Source organism: Thunnus albacares, chromosome 15, assembly GCF_914725855.1.
Source record: "Thunnus albacares chromosome 15, fThuAlb1.1, whole genome shotgun sequence".
Lineage (NCBI taxonomy): Eukaryota > Metazoa > Chordata > Actinopteri > Scombriformes > Scombridae > Thunnus > Thunnus albacares.
The window spans coordinates 18084740-18103920 of NC_058120.1; the positions used below are offsets into that span (position 1 = coordinate 18084740).

General features: G+C 39.5%; 1 protein-coding gene and 1 long non-coding RNA gene across 4 annotated transcripts in view; one reads left to right on the top strand and one right to left on the bottom strand.

Moving 5' to 3' along the window:
- cdin1 (CDAN1 interacting nuclease 1) overlaps nucleotides 1-4790 on the bottom strand; it is a 56991-nt gene extending 52201 nt beyond the window's left edge. Inside the window, exons 1-2 of one of the 2 annotated variants that reach the window (XM_044375730.1) lie at nucleotides 4693-4790; nucleotides 4280-4409 (exon numbers count right to left, since the gene is read on the bottom strand). In XM_044375730.1, the coding sequence (XP_044231665.1) occupies nucleotides 4280-4380 (101 nt within the window). In that variant the 5' untranslated portion in view covers nucleotides 4381-4409; nucleotides 4693-4790. Of the gene's footprint in view, nucleotides 1-4279; nucleotides 4410-4671 lie in introns of both variants that reach the window. The other variant, XM_044375732.1, reaches the window with a different exon arrangement.
- Nucleotides 4791-4865: 75 nt separating this feature from the next.
- The window catches only part of LOC122998754, a 56841-nt gene continuing 42525 nt past the window's right edge, over nucleotides 4866-19181 (top strand). For both annotated transcript variants that reach the window (XR_006407495.1, XR_006407496.1), the window contains exons 1-4: nucleotides 4866-4947; nucleotides 5711-5860; nucleotides 6277-6305; nucleotides 17439-17564. This is a non-coding gene — a long non-coding RNA (uncharacterized LOC122998754). The remainder of the gene's footprint in view (nucleotides 4948-5710; nucleotides 5861-6276; nucleotides 6306-17438; nucleotides 17565-19181) is intronic.

The following is a 19181-nucleotide window of genomic DNA, read 5'->3' on the forward strand; positions in this document are numbered from 1 at the left end:
TGGGCAGCCAGAAGTGTGAGGCCGTGCACTGGAGGCTGCCGGGGCTGCCCTCACAAGCTCTGCACTAGATCAGCCTCTGGGTAATGTCATTGCCACTTCCAGGCTACAAAATAGCTGGGGAATTCTACCTTCACAAGAGCTACAACAGAGCAACTCAGCTGATTCCGCAGAGACAATGATGGAAATCGCAGTTAAAGCTAGAAACAATCCAACTGGGACAATTTAAAATATTTAAAATGTTATTATTTCAGTATGTCATATGTCTTGAGATGCCCTCTCACCTTATATATATTTTTAAAACATTCAGGTGAGCTTTACTAAAGCTTTTTGAAGTGAAAATAAGAATGTGACTTTTCTGGTGACTAAATCAGGAAATATAATACAGTTTGATGAAAAATGCTGATTGAACTGACTATCTAATTAAGCTATGTAACAAGATTAATTAACTTGTGATTAGATCATCTTGCCCAAACAGTACCCTAATGTAATGTTGTGAATTTTTAGGTGTGAAAAAAAAACTGTAAAAAGGCTCCTTAAGTCTTAATCAATGTTTGAATTAAACAGTGCCTACACTGCAAATAACACTAAGCTGGTACAGAGAAACAATACAAGGTATACAGATATATCCATTTTGCTAATGAGTCCACAAAAAAAAACCAAAAACTGATCAAGTCTTTTGTCAATTTCTTGAGCTATAAAGTTAAACTAAATGTATAAAGAGCTTGCCAGTTTAATGCATCATGCCCATTACCAAATCTGTGGATTTAACCAGCATGTAAAAAAAGAGATAAACACTACAGCCATAATAAATAATCAATGAGCAAGTCCCTAAGCTTCGTCCTCCTGAGCCTAGATATTACCATCAAAAACAAAGTGTCTGGAGCCAAGAAATCACCATATCAATGGCACATGCCACAACAACCCTGCCCTGCGCTTTCCTTCCAAAGATCATGCTAGATAAACCCCAAATAACAGAGAAATTAACAAATGCTTGACATTTGCTCAACATCCATTATTCTGACACTTCTTCAGAATTTCAAAAGGCTGAACGCATGCTTAATCAACATTCATATTCCCAGAGCGAGCCCCAGCACCATATTGCAGCCCGCCTCAGTGCTGATGAAAACGGCACATTAGGGCCCGATTCGAAAAACGTTCAGGGACTCCTCACCAGGGAACTCTGTGTGTCTGTGTGTGTGTGTGTGTGAGAGAGAGAGAGAGAGAGAGAGAGAGAAAGAGAGAGAGAGGCACTGGCTGTATTTTGATGGGAGGGATGCTTCACACTTTACTTTTAAAACATTTTCCAAAATAGAGGCATCTGCCCCTTTCTGCAAACCCTCCCACTTCTATAACTGTGAAAGCCATATGAGGAGTAAGCTGAATGGCATTTTAAAGAGGGGGGTAATCATTACATCCAAATTCATTCATAATATAGCACAGAAGGACACAGTGGACTCTCACATTCCCTCCCTCTTTTTCTCGCCCTCCTTGCACAGACTCTCTCGGGGGACAAAGGGTTGAAGGACTGGGGTCCCCTCTGGACCCAGGGGAAGCCAGGCCAGGCCTCAGAGAGCAGCCCATCATTTCCAATTCTAATATGTGGCAAGAGAAGGACCTGATGGGACTGATGTCACATTTTTCCCTGCACCATCCTGCGATGAGCCCTCCCTCGCCCCCCCCCCCTTGCTGCCTAGCCGCGGTCCAGATACTAGGCAGGACACCACGGCTGGCTAAGAGGAGGGCAAGGAAGAGAGGGCAAGAATGGGGGTTGATATTTGCATGTCCCTCCATTGTGAGTGGGGGTAAAAAGTGACAGCACCGTGTCCAATTCTTTTCCCCCCAGAGCAGCTCGGGCCCGGCAAGAGAGGCCAGGCTGACAGATGACTCCCAACATCTGTGTTATGCAGCCGTTACAGATGAGGGACTCCACATCGCAATCTCTCTCTTTCTATCTGTCTATGGGACCCTCCCTCTCTCCTCCCACTATACTCATAGTACAACAGAAAGAATGACAGACCTTCCGTGGAAATTACCTTGAAATTGTCTATAACTATCATATTGTTCAAAGTTTAAATTTTCCTCCCTTTGAGTCCGCAATCAAAAGCAATGATTACGAAATGGTTTTATACACAATACAGCATTCAGAGACTTGAGCATAATGGCTACTGCTATTGATCTACATCATGACACTCAAATATAATGTTGTTTTCAAATTAATGTTTTAATTCCAAAAAAAACTGGACAATATTGTTTTTGGACAATATATTAAAGTTAATATCAGGATATTAATCAGAATATTTTCTCTGATATTAATATTTATCATGGTTTGGAAAATCACATGTAAAATGTGATGTGCACCACAATGATGTAATACATAAATATGTTCCACTGCTCTGCTTTACACTAGACAGGTCTTTGCACATGTGATACGTACACTTCAATAACTCCTTTTATTACTTTTTAATTACAATTTGCTCAGAGACATTCATTTAGTAATAAGAATTTTGTAAAATGGTAATACAGTACCATCCTATCATGACGATATGACTTCACTTAGTCAATAGCTGACAATATTGAATTATAGCCCGGCGATAATTGCAGCTAAATTTTATCAGCATGTATTTCCATGCATGACCCAGGCAACAATTCCATATATTGATTGGTTTATATGTTTGAATACAAAGGTTAGCGTAAAAATATTAAAAATTTGTATATATGATGAAATAATCACTTAATAAAAAAAATAAGCGTGTCCTGCTCTACCAAAAATATAGCACACCCCCCTGAAAGAACTAGCACAGTTTCCAACATTACACTGGCAGACAATACATGAATCTACAATTCCCTCACCATTGCTTGCATCATTTAGAAATCATCCAGTGCGATGTGAAATGATTTGATATCCAGATACCTGTCTTTTCTATCTCTGACTATTATAACCCAAATAATATTCTGCCCACCCATTCAGTGCAGGCCAGTTCACAACAAACCCCTAACCCCCCTCCAACTCCCCCTGCCAGCCCCAGCCTAGCCAATATTTACGCAGTGGCAGGGCTCCCACACAGTCCGAGGGGACAGGAGGGGTGTGGGGTGGGGGTGGCTGACTGCCGTGCCTGAGCGCATGCTAAGAGATGATGGATGGCCTAGTCGATATGTTATGTCTTAAGAGCCTGATTTCCTGCCAGTCCAATCACTAACCCTCCAGAGCCCAGCTCAGCTGATTGGACAACCAGAATAATTTCGCAGGCTGTGAAAACACTGCTGCCGTGCCTGTCTGTCAGGCCCAGTGACGAGACTCAGGGATTTTAAAGAGCAAGGGCCTCCCCAAGATTGGTTATGGTGAACGAAATAATAACAATAACCAGCAAGACTAAACAAAAGAGCCAGCACCTCCAGGAGGGAGAGATCGTGCAGAATTATTGGAAGGAAAACGGTCCAATGTTTTCCTTTAATTATTACACCCACCAGTACAACTTTTCGAAAAAACTGGCATTTGAACAGTTTGGATTAGGAAACCAAAAGGAGAAAAGGAACTCAAAATAAACATGAGAAGGACCTCCTAGTGTTGGTGCCTAAACATACAGGATATTAGATGCACTTTATACGCATGACATATTCTGTAAAATGCGAACAGTGAGAACAAAGGCAAGCTCAAGCTCAGCTGCATCCCCTTTGGGGACCTGATACCTTCTTCTAGATTGGTGATTAGGTCACAATGGAAGTAGGAAGCTCCAAATACATGCGACTTTGTAAGTGACCTAGACGGGATCTGCCATGGTGTCCTGGTGGCCTTGGGGGATTACACATGTTACGTTCAATAAAGTGAGGGCCCTCAGTGTCAAGGAGAAAGGCAAACACAACCATTAACCCCTCTCTTCGATTTCTGGATGTGCAGGCGCTGCATGGCAAAACATTGGCTAATGCTATGGTGAAAGCCTATACAAGAAGCTGTGTGGAATTAATTAGTGATCATAACAAGTACATTAAATGGGATTATAAATATTTAATAATGGAAGATAAAACAAAGAGAGACAAGAATAAATAATGTTTCTAGGGGAATTGATAGACAGTAATCATTTAATTTAAAGTGTAATTAAGACCAGACATGCCTGCAGAACTACAGATTACTTTCCCATTATCTAAACACATCTTATTTCACACATTACTCGTTGATTCACAAACACACACGCACCTACAGCAACTACACCATGTGAAAAAGCACAAGTAAAAGAGAAAAGAGACTGACAAAATGAATAGAGTCCGGTGAGTAACCACTTACTTTGGAAATCTTTCCTTCAGCATCTTCATACACTGGCGGGTAGGTCTCAGCTGCTCAGTCCATTTCGCTATCTCTTTATATTCAGCTCGGGACAGTCTCATCTTTCTTTTTGATCAGCCACTGTATCTATCTGTACAGACAGGTGAGAGTTTAATTAACTAATGCTACTGTAGAAATCTGGTTTTGAGAAGTAAACAAACGTGTCAGGTGACTTAACAGCTGTCAAAAACAGCTGTACCTTCATTGCTAACCGAACTTAGCTTTATGTTATGGCTAACGCTCCGCACTAAAAGCATGTGGCGACAAACAATTCAATGTATCATCTTGGAGGGATTACAACACAGCTAATGTATGTAAAACGTTGTCAAATATGGCCACAGAACAATAAATACCATTCAAATCGGCTTGTTTACCATTGACTCCTGCTGCCTGTGGACAGTTCTTCGATAGCAGCTTCCCGCTAGGAAGTTGAAGAGATGACTTTTATGTGAGCAGCGCGTTGATTGGTCGATACATCCACGAGAGCTGAGTATACTGGCAGATGATTGGTTATTTTGCAGCACGAGGGGCGGTATCTAGCAATGACATGCTGCTCACTCACTGCCGATCTGAAGCATCTCTCAATCCTCGTAAAATGTAAGCGATACTCACAAAGGACAGTTCTTGAAGTAAGTTGACGTTGGCTGTCCTGCGACACTCGTCAAATACTCCTAAAATCTGACAAGGCCAGAAAAAAAACTCTTCAAAAATACATAAACCGTGCAGGGAAGTCGTATTTGAGGGACAGAGTGAAAGAGAGATAGAGGCAACCGGAGAGGGAGAAAGGAGGGAGCGCGTTTCTTAGTGTAAAAGTGTTGCTGTGTCACTGATTTCACAGTTTAATATTGGTCCTGCGCCTGCTTGCATTTTTGATGAGAATGACTAAAACAATACAGGCTGCCTTTGTGCCTATAGTCTATTTAAAAAGATGCTGCTTCCTTCACTGATTCCATGCACGGATAATCTGCTTTGACCATGTTCTCATTTGTGACTTTTTATATTGTAGCCTACCGTCTGATGTAACATAAAACGTACTGTTGGGTATGACAAAGGCTAAATAAACAAACTAAATATTTAATGATTAAAAATTTGATATATTTTTCAGTGCTGAAGCTTGTGACACAGTTTCAGTGGCCTGACTCTTCTGTTTTTTTAAAATTGTAAATCCTAACAGAACAGCCCAGGTAAAACAAAGTGTTACTATTCATCTTCATTTACAGCTTCAAATTCTAGCATCTTAAACGACTAACTCCACCAATTAAGACAAAGTTAGTTTCATTATGGAGTGAAGTGATTTAAAAAATGTACCAAAAAAGAAGTCAAGGAGTTCACCTAGTTGCACTGCAGTGAGACATCAGTGATGTTTATATACTGAATTCTTTCACCTTGCAGTGGTTGAATCAGGGGCATAGATACTAGGAGTTCTGCTTCCTGAGAGAATATTGGTCCGGGCTTTCCTTAATTAACTTGCAGAAATTTTCGTGGGCCATCTCCAACCGTGGGCCCCCAGAATCATCAACACCTTTCACCTCACCAGTGAAGGTACTGCTTTAAATGCCCCAGGCGCATATATGTAAATGAGACCAAGGATGATAATATGCCATAGAGTACTGCAGTAGGAAAAAACTCTGCAGATTTGTAAAACATACAGCTATAATGTTGACTTTAAAGTAAAGAGGAATTGCTACCTATGCAAACTGATGTTTTAAAAAATAGTCAATAGTTCATTCATGATTAATTCAGTTTCTTTATTTTCATTTGAACCATATGATTGTCTATATCTGGAGTGTTGACTTTAGACAACACTGAAATAGGACTACAATCTTTAAGGCCTAATTTGTCAAATAGAGATCAATATTATTTTACAATGGCATTATTGTGTAATTAGTCTCTGAACAGTGCTAAACCTCCGTCTACCCTAATAGATTTTCTCTGCAACCTTCTCTCTTTACATACAGATGCAGGGAAGTCCTAAAGTCATTTTATGGTGAGTTTTATTTATTTATTTTGTTGTTTGCACAACATAGATTGTCCCATCATTTTGCACAAAAATGGTCACAAATAATTAGCTTTAAAAATGTGAAAGAAGATATCAAACAAATTCTATAGTCATACATTCTTTTGACAACAACATTGCTGGTTTCTCTCATTGTGGGTGAACAATGCATGGATGAGCAGAAAGGATCTATCTGACCTGTGGTGCATCAGAAAATAGAGCTCATTGTTGTTGGGCAGTGTAGTATGATGACTGAGATGAGCTGAGGTCTCGGGCTGTGTGTTCACCGGCACAGTCCCCGCGTCTGAAAGGGCTCAGTGCTCTGTGGTGGCTACAAAAGGGAGCTGTGTAGTGGGATTGGTATGGCCAGATAAGATCAGGGCCTCTGAGGAAGTCTGGTCTGATTGCTACAAAGGGCTGAGGTCAGGGGCAGGAGGAGCAGTTTACTCATCTAGGTATCAGTGGATCAGGGGGTTTGGTGGGGAGCCGCGTGTGTAATAGGTATAAAAGGATCAGTGTAATGTGATGGTATAAAAAGATAAAAATCAGAGAAGGGGTTGGAAGGCAGTGTACTGTAATGGCTCCAAAAGCTGGGGGATCAGAGATTTTGTTATGTGTGTAGGTGTCTACTCATGTGTGTGTGTGTGTGTGTGTGTGTGTATTCCTGTGTGCGCACACACCCTTGCATGAATCAGTTGGTGTCTATGTGCATCTTTGATGGCTATGAGAGCCACAGTGGGATGTGATGAGAGCTGAAGGGGAGAGTGAGGAGATGGAGGGGATACAGGGGAAGGATGCAGGGGGAAAGACGAGTGCTTTGGAGGCTGCGTGTAAACAGGGCAGTGGTACACACAGTGCCGTTAACCAGCTGTGAAGCCTGCTCACAGTGGGAGATGAATTTACAAAGGATGTCTCCCTCTGATATCCAGGAGACGCTGCACTGATCTTTGCTCCACTGCTCTCGGCACACCATTGTAGTGCTAAGCACTGTGCCACTAATGGCACTTATATATACCTTAATGCCTGGAAAACATTTACATTTTGCTTGCAGGAGAGGGAAAGTGTGTGGCTGTGGAGGGGAGAATACGTGTGTGCTTGAGAATTTTTTTTATTTTTTTTTATCGACAGCATCTTCAGTGGATGCATCTTAAGATTTGCGAGGTGTAATTTCCTCATCACACAGTTTAAGGAAATTGCAAGTCCTCCCATGTCTTGCATATTAGTCCCTCCTTACCATATCCAGTGATATTACTCACCATACAAAGAGAGCATTTTGTTACACTAGATCATCAGCATTACTGTCATAATGTTTCGGGGTTTTTTTCCATTTGTGAAGTCAGTGACTTCACTCCTCTGTACCACAGAATTGCTCTCCAATCTTCGGGGAGTCTGGGATCTCAGCTTTAAAAATCACAGTTTAAACATGAGGCAAGCCATAACCAGGAAATGCCTGTAGTATTAGCAAGGTATCGGATTCATGCATTCCCCCCTGAACAGCATGACTGGCCCTGAAAATCCCACATCCATATTTTACATCATGGGAGACAAGACACATGTGTTTCACCCTAGCTTTGAAACGTGTTCCTTCCATTTATTTTATTATCCTTTAATGAATTTAATTAGTGGACATGTAATTAAATGCAATTGTGATCACCCCCATAACATACACATACGCGCGCACGTTGTTGATGTCAATTGCTCAAAACAACATGTGCGATGTGAACAAATTTACTGGATTAATAGGGGATTGATAATATTTTGGGATTGTATTTCACTCTAAATGGCTGCACGCCGAAACAAAGGCTGCAGCCCAAGCTCATTAATCATAGTCAACGGGTTGCCCGGGTGCAATTTGCATGACCAAGGTGGCTGCACATGCTGCCGTTCGGCCTAGGTTGCTGGATCTGCCTCGATTTGGCCAGACCGTTAACGCTGCGTCAATCAAGGATAACCCAATAACAGTATGACAGAGTAAGAGAGGAAAAAAAAAAAAAAACATTTTCTCCTCATTACCCAACACTCCTTCCCCTCCCTCCCTTCTCTTGTCTGCCCAACTTCTTATTTTAGTTAGCACTAATTACACTGGCCTGATGAAAAATGAAACCATTCGCTTACGCTTATTACTGACAGTATAATTTAAATATTTTTCAAAATGTTGAAATGCTTGAACATTTAAAATATTTCATTTTCTAGTACATACACATTTAAGGTATATTAATATCATCTAAATGTAATAATATTTTAGCTTGAAGTCTAGCCTTTATGCTTTTTTTTTTGAAAATTTAGGGAAAATAATCACTTTTATCTATTAAGAAAACTTTTTTGGTTCATCTGGATTTTTGTCAGTCACAGTTTGGAGCCTCAATAAGCCATTTTAACTGCAGATAATTGGGTTGAGGCGTGATGCAGTGAAGTTCAAAATGAAGCACAATTTCACAAAGCTGTAATCTCACCACTGGCTCCATACACTGAATTCTAATTATCTCGTCATGAACTTTAAAAAAGAAGCAATGTTTTAATGGCTTTTTAACTCCATAAGAGGTGAATGTGTGTGTGTGTGTGTGTGTGTGTGTGTGTGTGTGTGTGTGTGTGTCAGTGTGTGTACATACATGCATGTGCATATGTGCATGAGACAGAAGTTAATACGTGTGTGCGTGCATGTCTGGGTTTTTTGTGTGTGTCAGACGCTCACTCACACATACACACACACACACATAGACACACACAGACACCCACCATCACCACACACAGACATGTGAATGCAGCTTGTGTCTGGTCTGGCCTCTCTACCTAGCTCTGCCGCCGCGGCTCACGCTGTGCTCTCCCCCCATCCCCTAATATCCTGGAGGCATTTTTCTCATTATCACATATTGTTTGATGTCTTTGTTTCTTGATGATTAACCATGGTCACCAAACACTGGTCTGGATTGTTTAAAATTTAATTTTGGGGCTCTGAAGTACCTGCAGAGGGGATGACTGGTGGGGACACCCGTATTTTATGTATGCTATTTTTCACGCTGAAATGCAAGAGGACACACATTGAAAAACACAATAAATCCTCGAGGAGAATCATTAGTGGAATAGTAGTGGTTTTTATGACCATTGTTATTCAACGCTGTATTGAGATGCAGTAAATTATTCTGTTTATTATGGGTTTATGGATTCAGTCCCATTTTCAGAATAATTATGTTGTTCTTCATTCTGCATAAATAAAACTACTGTCTATATACTTTTCTGTGTTTAAACATAAATGTAAATGTTACATATGCAGTAAATATTTATTTTTCAACAGTAGCAATTTTTAGCTTTTCAAAATCATTTTTCTTTGTGCATCTTTTGCACATTATTTGTGTTTTGACTGCACTGACCATGTAGCCTATATATTTCCCTGGTAATTTTAACATCATAAAGACAAAAATCTTGCATTAGGAATACAAGATATATCACAGAATCAACACTGTAAGCAAACAAATAGGGAAACAACACTCTCTCCTAATGTCAGCATGTCAAAACTATATTGAATACTTGAAATATCTGTGTATCTAAGGCTGAATAGCAGCCATTGTATCGGTCTAATGATATTATCCTCTGAAATTTGGAGTGAAAGAAAAATGGCAGAAATGAGCAGTACCATTGTCTGCCCCATTTTATTTAAACAAATTGCGAGAGCAGAGAGACACAGACTGCGGGAAAGAACGAGCAAAGGGAGAGGGAGAGACAAAAAGAGAGAGAGTGCTCTGTAAATGAAAGGTTATGCGTCGTCCCATGTGTTTGTATTGTCAATAACTGGAGAAGGCTGTCAAGAAAGTGGGGAGATAAAGGTCAATAACTCAGGCAAATGTGTTTGTATTTGTACACTCCTGCTGATAGCATAGCAAACGTCAGGGCTTGTGTCTGACACCCCACAACAATAACACAAATAGTGGGGCTAGCACTAGAATAGTCATTATTATTGTTGGTGCTGGAAATGAGAGGGAACCTCAGCACATGGCTGTGACAGCCGGCGCAGTGTCACTCAAACGTCACTCCATAATGAAACACGCCGGAGATCAGAAAAGGCGATGATAAAGTGTAAACACAAAGAGATTATGCTGCCGGATGATTTTGATATTTGCCTTATTTTCTTGTCTCTGAATAAACATGATCGTCACTATGTTGTTTTGGAGGTACTTGAGACAAATGTAAATACCTATATTGGAATAATTAGGGCTGTTAGCTTTTTTTAACTTCAAAATAAAGTTCCTAAAATTTAGTTTTACAATTTATTAATCTATGATTTTTCACTCCTGCTCATTATACTAAAGTAAAGTATGGTAATTCGGAGTTTTGCTCTTTTTTTTTAATAAACTAAGTAGTTAAGATATTTACATTTTCCTCTAAAAGATGAAAACTTACATAAATAAAATTTGTAGGATTTATTTTTTGTCACACAAGGTTAAGCTGTAATCTAAAAGCTTAATTTATTTATCATGGTTCCTATATGCATTCAAGTCTTATTTTATTCTGGGGCCATTTAGTATATCTCTCTGTGGCCTTGAGTGTAATAAATGTGCAATTAACAGACTTAACTAATTCATGAGGACCATTGTGAAACTAACGAAGGGCATAACTACTGTACAGACGCCGCTGTCATTGGTGAATATTGTTATTGTTCTGCTTTTAATTGCTGGAGGAGGAGGAGGAGAAGGAGGAGGAGGAGGAGGCAGCATGTTTTGAATATACATACTCGGTTACCATAGCAAAAAAGAAACACTGGCTCCCTCTTGACAGTCATATCTAACGTCAGAGGTACGTGGAGGTGTTAACTTCTCTGTTTTAACCAGTTACTAAACAAATGACCCTTTTTAACATACAACACAAAGAGAACAGATATAAATAGTAATGCCTCAAGTAACAGCATCAAATGCTCTGACCATTCATCTTGATCTGTGCCCTGTATTTTTATGTCTCATTAACACACAGGGTTCCTTTTCTATACCAGATATAATTTCTATTTTGTCAGTGTGGAATCAGCATTCTATTGTACGCTTTTTTTTCCTTCAGGAAAATGCAATAATTAAAGCTATAAATCATTTTAAAATACAGTTTATGCCTAAAATTGGTACCTTTCATGCTCTGCTTTAAGTATATTTTGATGTGTACCTGAGAAGCTTATTTTCTGTTGAATCATCAGAACAGAAGCTCACAAAATTTCTGTGGGCAGATGAAGCTAAACGTACTTTTCGTAAGTATATAAAGTCCATAGGGGAAAGTGGATCCCTCTCTCTCTCTGTCACCTTCTCCCCACTCAGTTTGTTTGTTGGCTGTGGTGCTTCGTAGTGGTTTACATTACATATGATTATGTAAATCTGGAGCTGTTCCTGTGCATTATGGGCCAATGCATTGTCAAGATCTTTTCTAAAGCAGTCAAGTAGCTATTTCTGAATTCTTTTATTATCTGAGAGTGCAACAAAGAAAGTCTTTTGTTCACTGTTTGCCGCACACACACTCACATGCTTACACAAACACACACACACACACACACACATACACGCGCACTGCTGCTGCCGTCCATGACTTACTACTGTCCCCTAGTGGTGCTTGACTCCACAGTCTCTCTCAACTCTCCGTTTCCATCAACTTTCCACACTTCCATTCACCTGACTTCCCCCTGTCTTTGTCCCGCACCCTCTCTGTGTGCCTCCTCTCTGCCTTATCATGCTCAAACATTTAAAGGGTTGATTTGTTGTATTGTATGACAGAGAGCTCCAATTATGCATTGCTGTGTCCACAGTGGCTTTGCCTTCAATGGAGGGCTCCAACAGTGTCAACAAAAACAGGAACCCTGATGTTTTGTGGCTATTGTGAGGCCAGAGCTCATGTCAATAAGGTATTGTTTAGTCAGAGTGCCACACCGAAACTGCAGTGAGAATGTTATCAGACCTGTGGAAATAGGGTGTGCGCATAATAGTGCGAAAATGTAAGTATGATTGTTTGGACGAGCCCAACGCAAAGGCACACAGGGAAAAGCCTCGGAGCTTTGTCACTTCTCCACACTCTTTTTTTTTTTTTAGTTAAGATACACAGCATCCACTTTTAAAAGAACAAAAAAAACCATTTTGCATCTGTCACTTTTTTCATCCGATTCTATAATTATTCCTTGATTATTTGTTCTTTCTAGTATATTTTTAGTGAGGTCAAAAGAGTATTCTCTTATGTTTGCCATGAGTGAGTTGATCCTCCATTCCCTCAGCTAATAGTATGCATTTTTATACTTTCAGTTTTTCCTTTCCTGATCACTGTTATTCCAGCCCTAATTGGTGCGATAACCTGGAACAGCGCTAATAAACAATAGGGTAAAAGGGTCAGCCTCCACTGGCGGTGCACGGACACACACAGTCAAGTCACTCATGTCAAATGACCAATTATACAGGTTATAGAGGATGGCACCTCCGTCTCCAGTGCCCCGTCCCTCCTGGGATAGCTCTCCAACAAGAGGGCTATCACTCAAACCCAAACCACATTCATTCATTAGCCTGTTAAGATGGGCATCAATTATTCATTAAGAAGGTGGCCAGTGGATTATTTCTGTCAGCACTAGGCTTATTGTATCAAAGGTTGATTATGGCTTAGTTGATTTAGTATGCACTATTGTCTGTGTGATCAATCAAAAATGAAAAAGAAAACTTCTTTAAATAAATACAAAAGAATGTGAGTTTAATTTTGCATTGCGGGAAAGAACTTTTTATTCCAATTAATCTTGTTTAGAAGTTTAAAACTTCAACATTAGCATGATTTATCTTTTATTATATTTATTAATACTGATATGCACAGCCACATTAACTTACTGAGAGTGCATTGATCTGATTTGGAGCATAATTTTCTCATTGCTCAGCATGATTCGACCAACTTAAACTCAACTTACTGTATGATACGGTATGCTGTCATCTTGATTTATGAGTAAAATATGCTCATCACCTCCCCTTTATTCTTCCTGTCCCTCACTAACAATCTTGTGCTCACCTCCTTTTCTTTTTTTCAGTGGCATCATCTCCAAAATTCTCACTCACACCACTCTGTAAAATCTTTTTATTAGAATGTTAAAAAGTCCTGTGGGGATTTTTCTAGAGAAACTCTCCAAGAGGGGAACTAGTAAAATAGTCGTGCTAAACTGGAGGACTGACAAAGCCCTTGGCTGAGAATGCTAGTACAGACTAATGCAGTACATTTCTATTGTAAACTGTTAAGTATATTTTAATAATGACATGCATACATGTGATTAACATTTTTAAAATAAGATAAATATATATACTTTTATTTCCTTTATTCACTTTTTATACTGACATCACAAAAAGGACATTTTGAAGAATAAAATAATGTTAGTCATTATGAGAGCTGTACTAAGTATTCCCATTATTATGTTGTCCTTGACAACACCTGATGGTCCAAATATGTGTAATTGCCTACCTTTTTCTTAACAACAACCTCATGAAAACAGTTTTTATGCAACTTTTTTTAAAAACACATTGTAAAAGTTTGTGAAAATTGTTATTAGAATAAAGAGTATTATTATTACCGCATTGTGACTGCACATTAACCTACTTTTTTTTCCGTTCCTTTGACCGACAGGACACCTTTTGAAAACCTGACTCAGTAAAGTGCTATTTAAGCAAACAGGTTGTGTGTGAGGCAACGTTTTAGCAAATACAGATGGAGTGTTTAGGAGATTAGCATCCTGTTACAACACATAGCAGCACACTTCAGTTTCGTGTTTGCAGGGCTTTCCAATGACAAATTTGACCTCAGACTTCAGAAAAGTTGTTCAAAGAAGCAGATAACATTCACTGGAGCAGATAGAGCATGTAAATATACACCGTGTAAGCAATTTTCTCCTCTTTTTTTTATCATAGAACATTTTAGTACACATTTTAGTACATGTGATTAGTTTTACCTTACTTCACATTTTCATTGCATTATGTTTTATGTGAAAGTGTGCATGTGTGTCTGTACTATGTTTATGTCAGGCAGTTTTCTTATAATTAAGGCTTTTTATGTAGACTTTTTATTTACATTGCCTTTCATCAAATAAAAACTCTAGTGGATGTCTACATATCATTCTGCTATTTTTAGAGTGCAATGCTCTTCATAGGCTAGAATTGTGCAGTATGCGCACGTGGCTGCACACACACACACACACACACACACACACACAGAGCTGTAAAAACTTAATATGTTCAGAACACTAGATCACTCCTGTTGGTATATTTTGCCCCCAAACCTTTCCTCCCTTCACCAACCCCTGCAAGTGTTAAAACAATATCCAAGTGTCATGTTGTCGCACAATGTCACCACTTCATAGGTTAGAAAAATTCATTGAGAAAAAAAAAAAAAAAATCATGGGTGTGTCACTGTTTTCAGAGTCGTAATGAAGGATAAACATTGTGACGAGGTGACAGAGCGCAGACCTTGGACTTGGCCCTCAGTTTTGAGCCACAGCAGGCACTTACCCGTGATGCAATGACAGCTCCTTGAGATGGTGGGGAAATTAATTCTTACTCGGTGTAAAGAACTATTCATAACAGCTTTGCTTGAGAAAACATTAACCATTTTTCATATGGATCAAAGTGGCCATCTGGTTAAATTCACGTAGGCTATACCTTATTCATACACCTCTTCTACTACTCTCAGTGGATTAGCTTAATTTTCTGTCTTCCTTTTTCCCTCAGGTTTGTGCAGCACTTGCAGAGTGAGTCTCTCTCAAGAATGTGTCTAATTTAGTGGCTAAGAGGCAGATTTATACCTGTGCTAGTTATGGAGAAGGTTGCTCCCTCGAGAAGCCCAATGACTGTTTACGGGCGGCCTGACAATGCCTTAGCAGATGATGAAGCACCTGCCAGAGTTCCCCCATGTCTGTTCCATCCCTTTCTGTCTGTCTGCTCACCTCCCTTCCTTTAGCTTTCTTTCTTCTTCTTTCACTCTTCCTTCCTCCTCTTTCTCTCTCTCAGCCCTCTCTCCGTCCTGTCTCCCGCCTTTTCTTTCACTTTTTTTTCTTTTCTCAGCAGAGCCACATCTCCTTCAGTTACCATGGAGTTGTGCATTTTACAGCCATTCCCACTGCTCTCCCCAGAGTGAGCCCATCTACTCACTCTGTCTACCGCTGAGAATAAGAGTTTTCGTCTCCATGTCCCTTTTACCATTCTTTCTCTCTCTATCCCCCCGCGCACACAAACTGGATAGACAAATCGACAGCAACACACACACACACACACACACACCGGCAAACAGAACTGTGGTCAGGTTTTGTTTATGACAGGGAAAGGCAATATCGAGATTGTTTCAGAGTGGTGTCATCACGTGAAATGTATCGCTGTCAGGAGTATGTTTTATATGTCTGGGTCCTTGGCTGAAGCCATTTTGGGAAACAGAAAATATCATATCGTATGACCTCCTCTGGTATAAAAGTAAACTATCAGCTGTAAATCCGATACACAAGTACAGTAGTGTGTGTGAAGACTGAGTTCTCTATAAAGCTCACCAGTAAAATAAATACCAGCTGTCCCTGCAGTAAATTCTAATGAAGTTGTTGGAAATTACATTTTCAGAAATAATTTTATTGATATATGTTGATATGAAACTAGTTATACATTTTCCCAGTATGAGGAAAATGTTTTAAAGAAAGTTAAAGGTCTGCTTCCAATATATACTTTTTTCTTTTTTCTTCTTTTTTTCCCTTTTTTTTTTTTCAAATTTGCTGGCTGAATGAGAAAACGCAGCATTGTGTTTGCATCTGGGTTCAAGCTGAATAGCTGAGCAACTTGGAAGAATGCAGAAATAGTGACTGTGCTTTTCATTTTTATAAGTGTGATGTCAGCTCTTTTGCTGCTGTTATAAGAGTTTTACACAAAAGAAGATTTCATTTTACCTAGGCCACTGATTAAAAGCATGATGAAAAAATATGCATTTACCATATTTCTGTTTTTTTTTTTTAAACAAGGAGTCACAAGAGAAACATCTTAATTTCCCTCAAAATAATGGAAATATTGAAAAAAAAGTAAATACAAATACTCTGCCAGTTCCTCTATTTCAACTTTCAAAGGTTTAATTTAATTTATTTTCCCAAAAGAAAACATTTCTAATTTTGGTTGACTCAAAATTTATATTTCCTGCTATAAAACACTTTTAAAGGTTTTTATAAATCACCAAACACATAATTTATGTGTCTTTTTTATAACATTTCAGTATTAAATCATCAAGCGTTGACCAATTCTTGTACACAGTGCTGTAATTCTAATGAAGGATCTTTCGCTTAAACATCCAGACTGCATTATACTCAGTGGGCCACAACTCGTTAATGTATGTGGTATGATACTGCACCTGTAATTAAGTGTCAGTTTATAAACACACAAACACTAATAATACCCAGAGCTTTTCTGGGCGAGCCCGGTGGTGGCAATAGCCCATCCATCAATGTCCCTAATGAGGCTCTATATAGACAAGTCAGTGGAGGCTTCCTGGGCCGTTCAGTCTTATTTTTCATGCCTACTATGATAACCACCCAGATCCCCGGTAAGATGATATCAGCCAAGATAGGGAAGATGTTAATATGCATGTTTGTGTGCAAGCCTGCATACTTACAGCATGTGTATTTGTGTGTACTAAAGGTCCTGTTCAAAGTTCCCATTAACCTCACTGTCATTTTAGTGATGGTGATGTTAATCAAAACCAACACCATTAAGTGTGAGGTGGTTAATATGGCTACTGTTTGCAATGTTGCCATTTATAATATGATGCAGAGAGGCCAACTTGAGGAGTTAATGAGGTGTCACAGGTCATTTAGACCAATCAGAAGCCACCACAGGACATTAGCCAAACAAAGGCCTTGGCTCCGCTACCGGGACAACACAGCAAGTACGGGAGGGGAACATAGTACGAGCAACAATAAGATACTTATTAAGTTGGGACAAGCTGACACCAGAACAAGGAGGTCCATCTCTTCTCTTTGTAGAAAACTTGTTTATTTATATTCACAGCAAAAACAACATTCTCTACTGAAGTTCTTCAGGAGCTTATGATTGATAATGCTCTTCCTGTTTATTTGAATTATAGATCTTTCTCCCACTCTCTTTCTCTCTCCCTCTCTCTTAGGCCGCAGAAGCAAACAGCGAAGAATGTTTAGCTGACAGACAGATCTACAGTTTCAGAGGCTGAGGACTTAGCGCTGCGGGACAAATTTCATGGTCTGGATTGTCACCGCATCGGGGTTGAGACAAGGTTTGGACTTGGCCTGGGGTCCTGCATAAACACAACATTTACAGTGCTGATGACACATTTGAGGGACTTACTGTCTGCAGAGGTATGTGCTCTTGCACTGCTTAAGTGCAGCATACTGTATATAGTGTGTCTGACACTTGGAACCAATGCACACGTGAGGGGAAGTCTATTATCTTTGCGTAAAATTTAATTTACCAATCTCTCCTGTGAATATCAATCTGAAAGGGACTATTGAATGAAAGGCACTACACTATTGAATGTGATAGTGTAAACCTCTCCCAAGATGCCAAATGCTTTACATCTGTTTATAGACTTTCCAAATGTTCCAATCTTCCTATTTATTAGTGTGCAATAATTTAAAACTCAGGAGAGACCACTTTTAAAATACTTTTAGACTGCTTATTTTTTCTGTGTTTCTGTGCTTGTCAGTATAAAAGCAGCAGCAATAAGAGTGTCAGTGGGTAATGACAGAGGAAGTGACGTCTGACAACTATGGCCTGCCGCTGTGGCTGGTTCTTTAAGAGCAGAGGAGGTGGCCACATCTCAGCGTTAAGGGAGGAGGAGAAAATGGCCGTGTCACTCCTGTCAACGTATTATGTTTTAAACTTAGACAGTTGTTGTCGCTCTTGCAGGCCCATAATTTTATGCCATTAAAAGTGCCAAGGGGAAAGAGTGAGGGAAGCAGGAAGGGAGGGAGGTGGGTTCTGAAGTGAAGCAGTTGTAGGGTTTTTCTGTCTCTTGTTCCCTTCATGCCTGATTCCCTGCCACTTTTGCGCTGGAAACTTTTGGCATTTCTTGAAAGCATAAAGACCAGTTGGGGCTTTAAAGTGATCATAAAGTCAATCATGTTGGCTTGAATTACCCAGCAATCTCTGTCAGTTAGGCCCCTCTACGCCATGAGATGTGTGTGGGAGTGGGGTGTAGACAAGTGTACTGTATGTGTGTGTGTGTTTTTGCGTGTGCATACATGAATGTGTCATGTGTATATGAATGTGTATACTGTAAATGTGTGTAAATGTGGGAGACAGGAGAAGTAGAAGTCAAATGAAGTCTCAAATGAAGAGTGAAGGCGGAGGAGGTATTGAACTAATTTTCAAGCCTGACTGCTATTTGATCGAAAGCCTAAAGTTCATTAGAATTGTTGACATGTTAGTCACTTGAAAGAAATTAGACAAAGAAAACAATCAAAAATATGAAAGAATAGATATTTTGTTTTTGGAGAAAATTAGATTACTTTTAAAAGCACAGACTTAAAAACAAACTGTGGGGCCAAATTATAATGCCCTGCAGGTCCGAGCAACTCTGACATTCTGAATTGCTACTAATCGAAAAATGTTGGCGGGAATTACTGTCACTTTTTCTGATTTGTATGCATGACAACCTTTTTCATCTCAAAGAATACTAGACCCCACAAGGTCTTTACATTATGGGCAAACATTTGCAATTATGATGAATTCCGCCAGCTTATCTCAAAAGGAACAGGTTCTTACTGATGGACAAGTAGACATTTTAATGAAATAAACTGCTTTAAGCTGATGAAATAAAGATTGCTCCACCTCAGGGCACACTCAAATTAAATTATCAAGATGACTGCATGCATGCCTCTCCCATTAACTC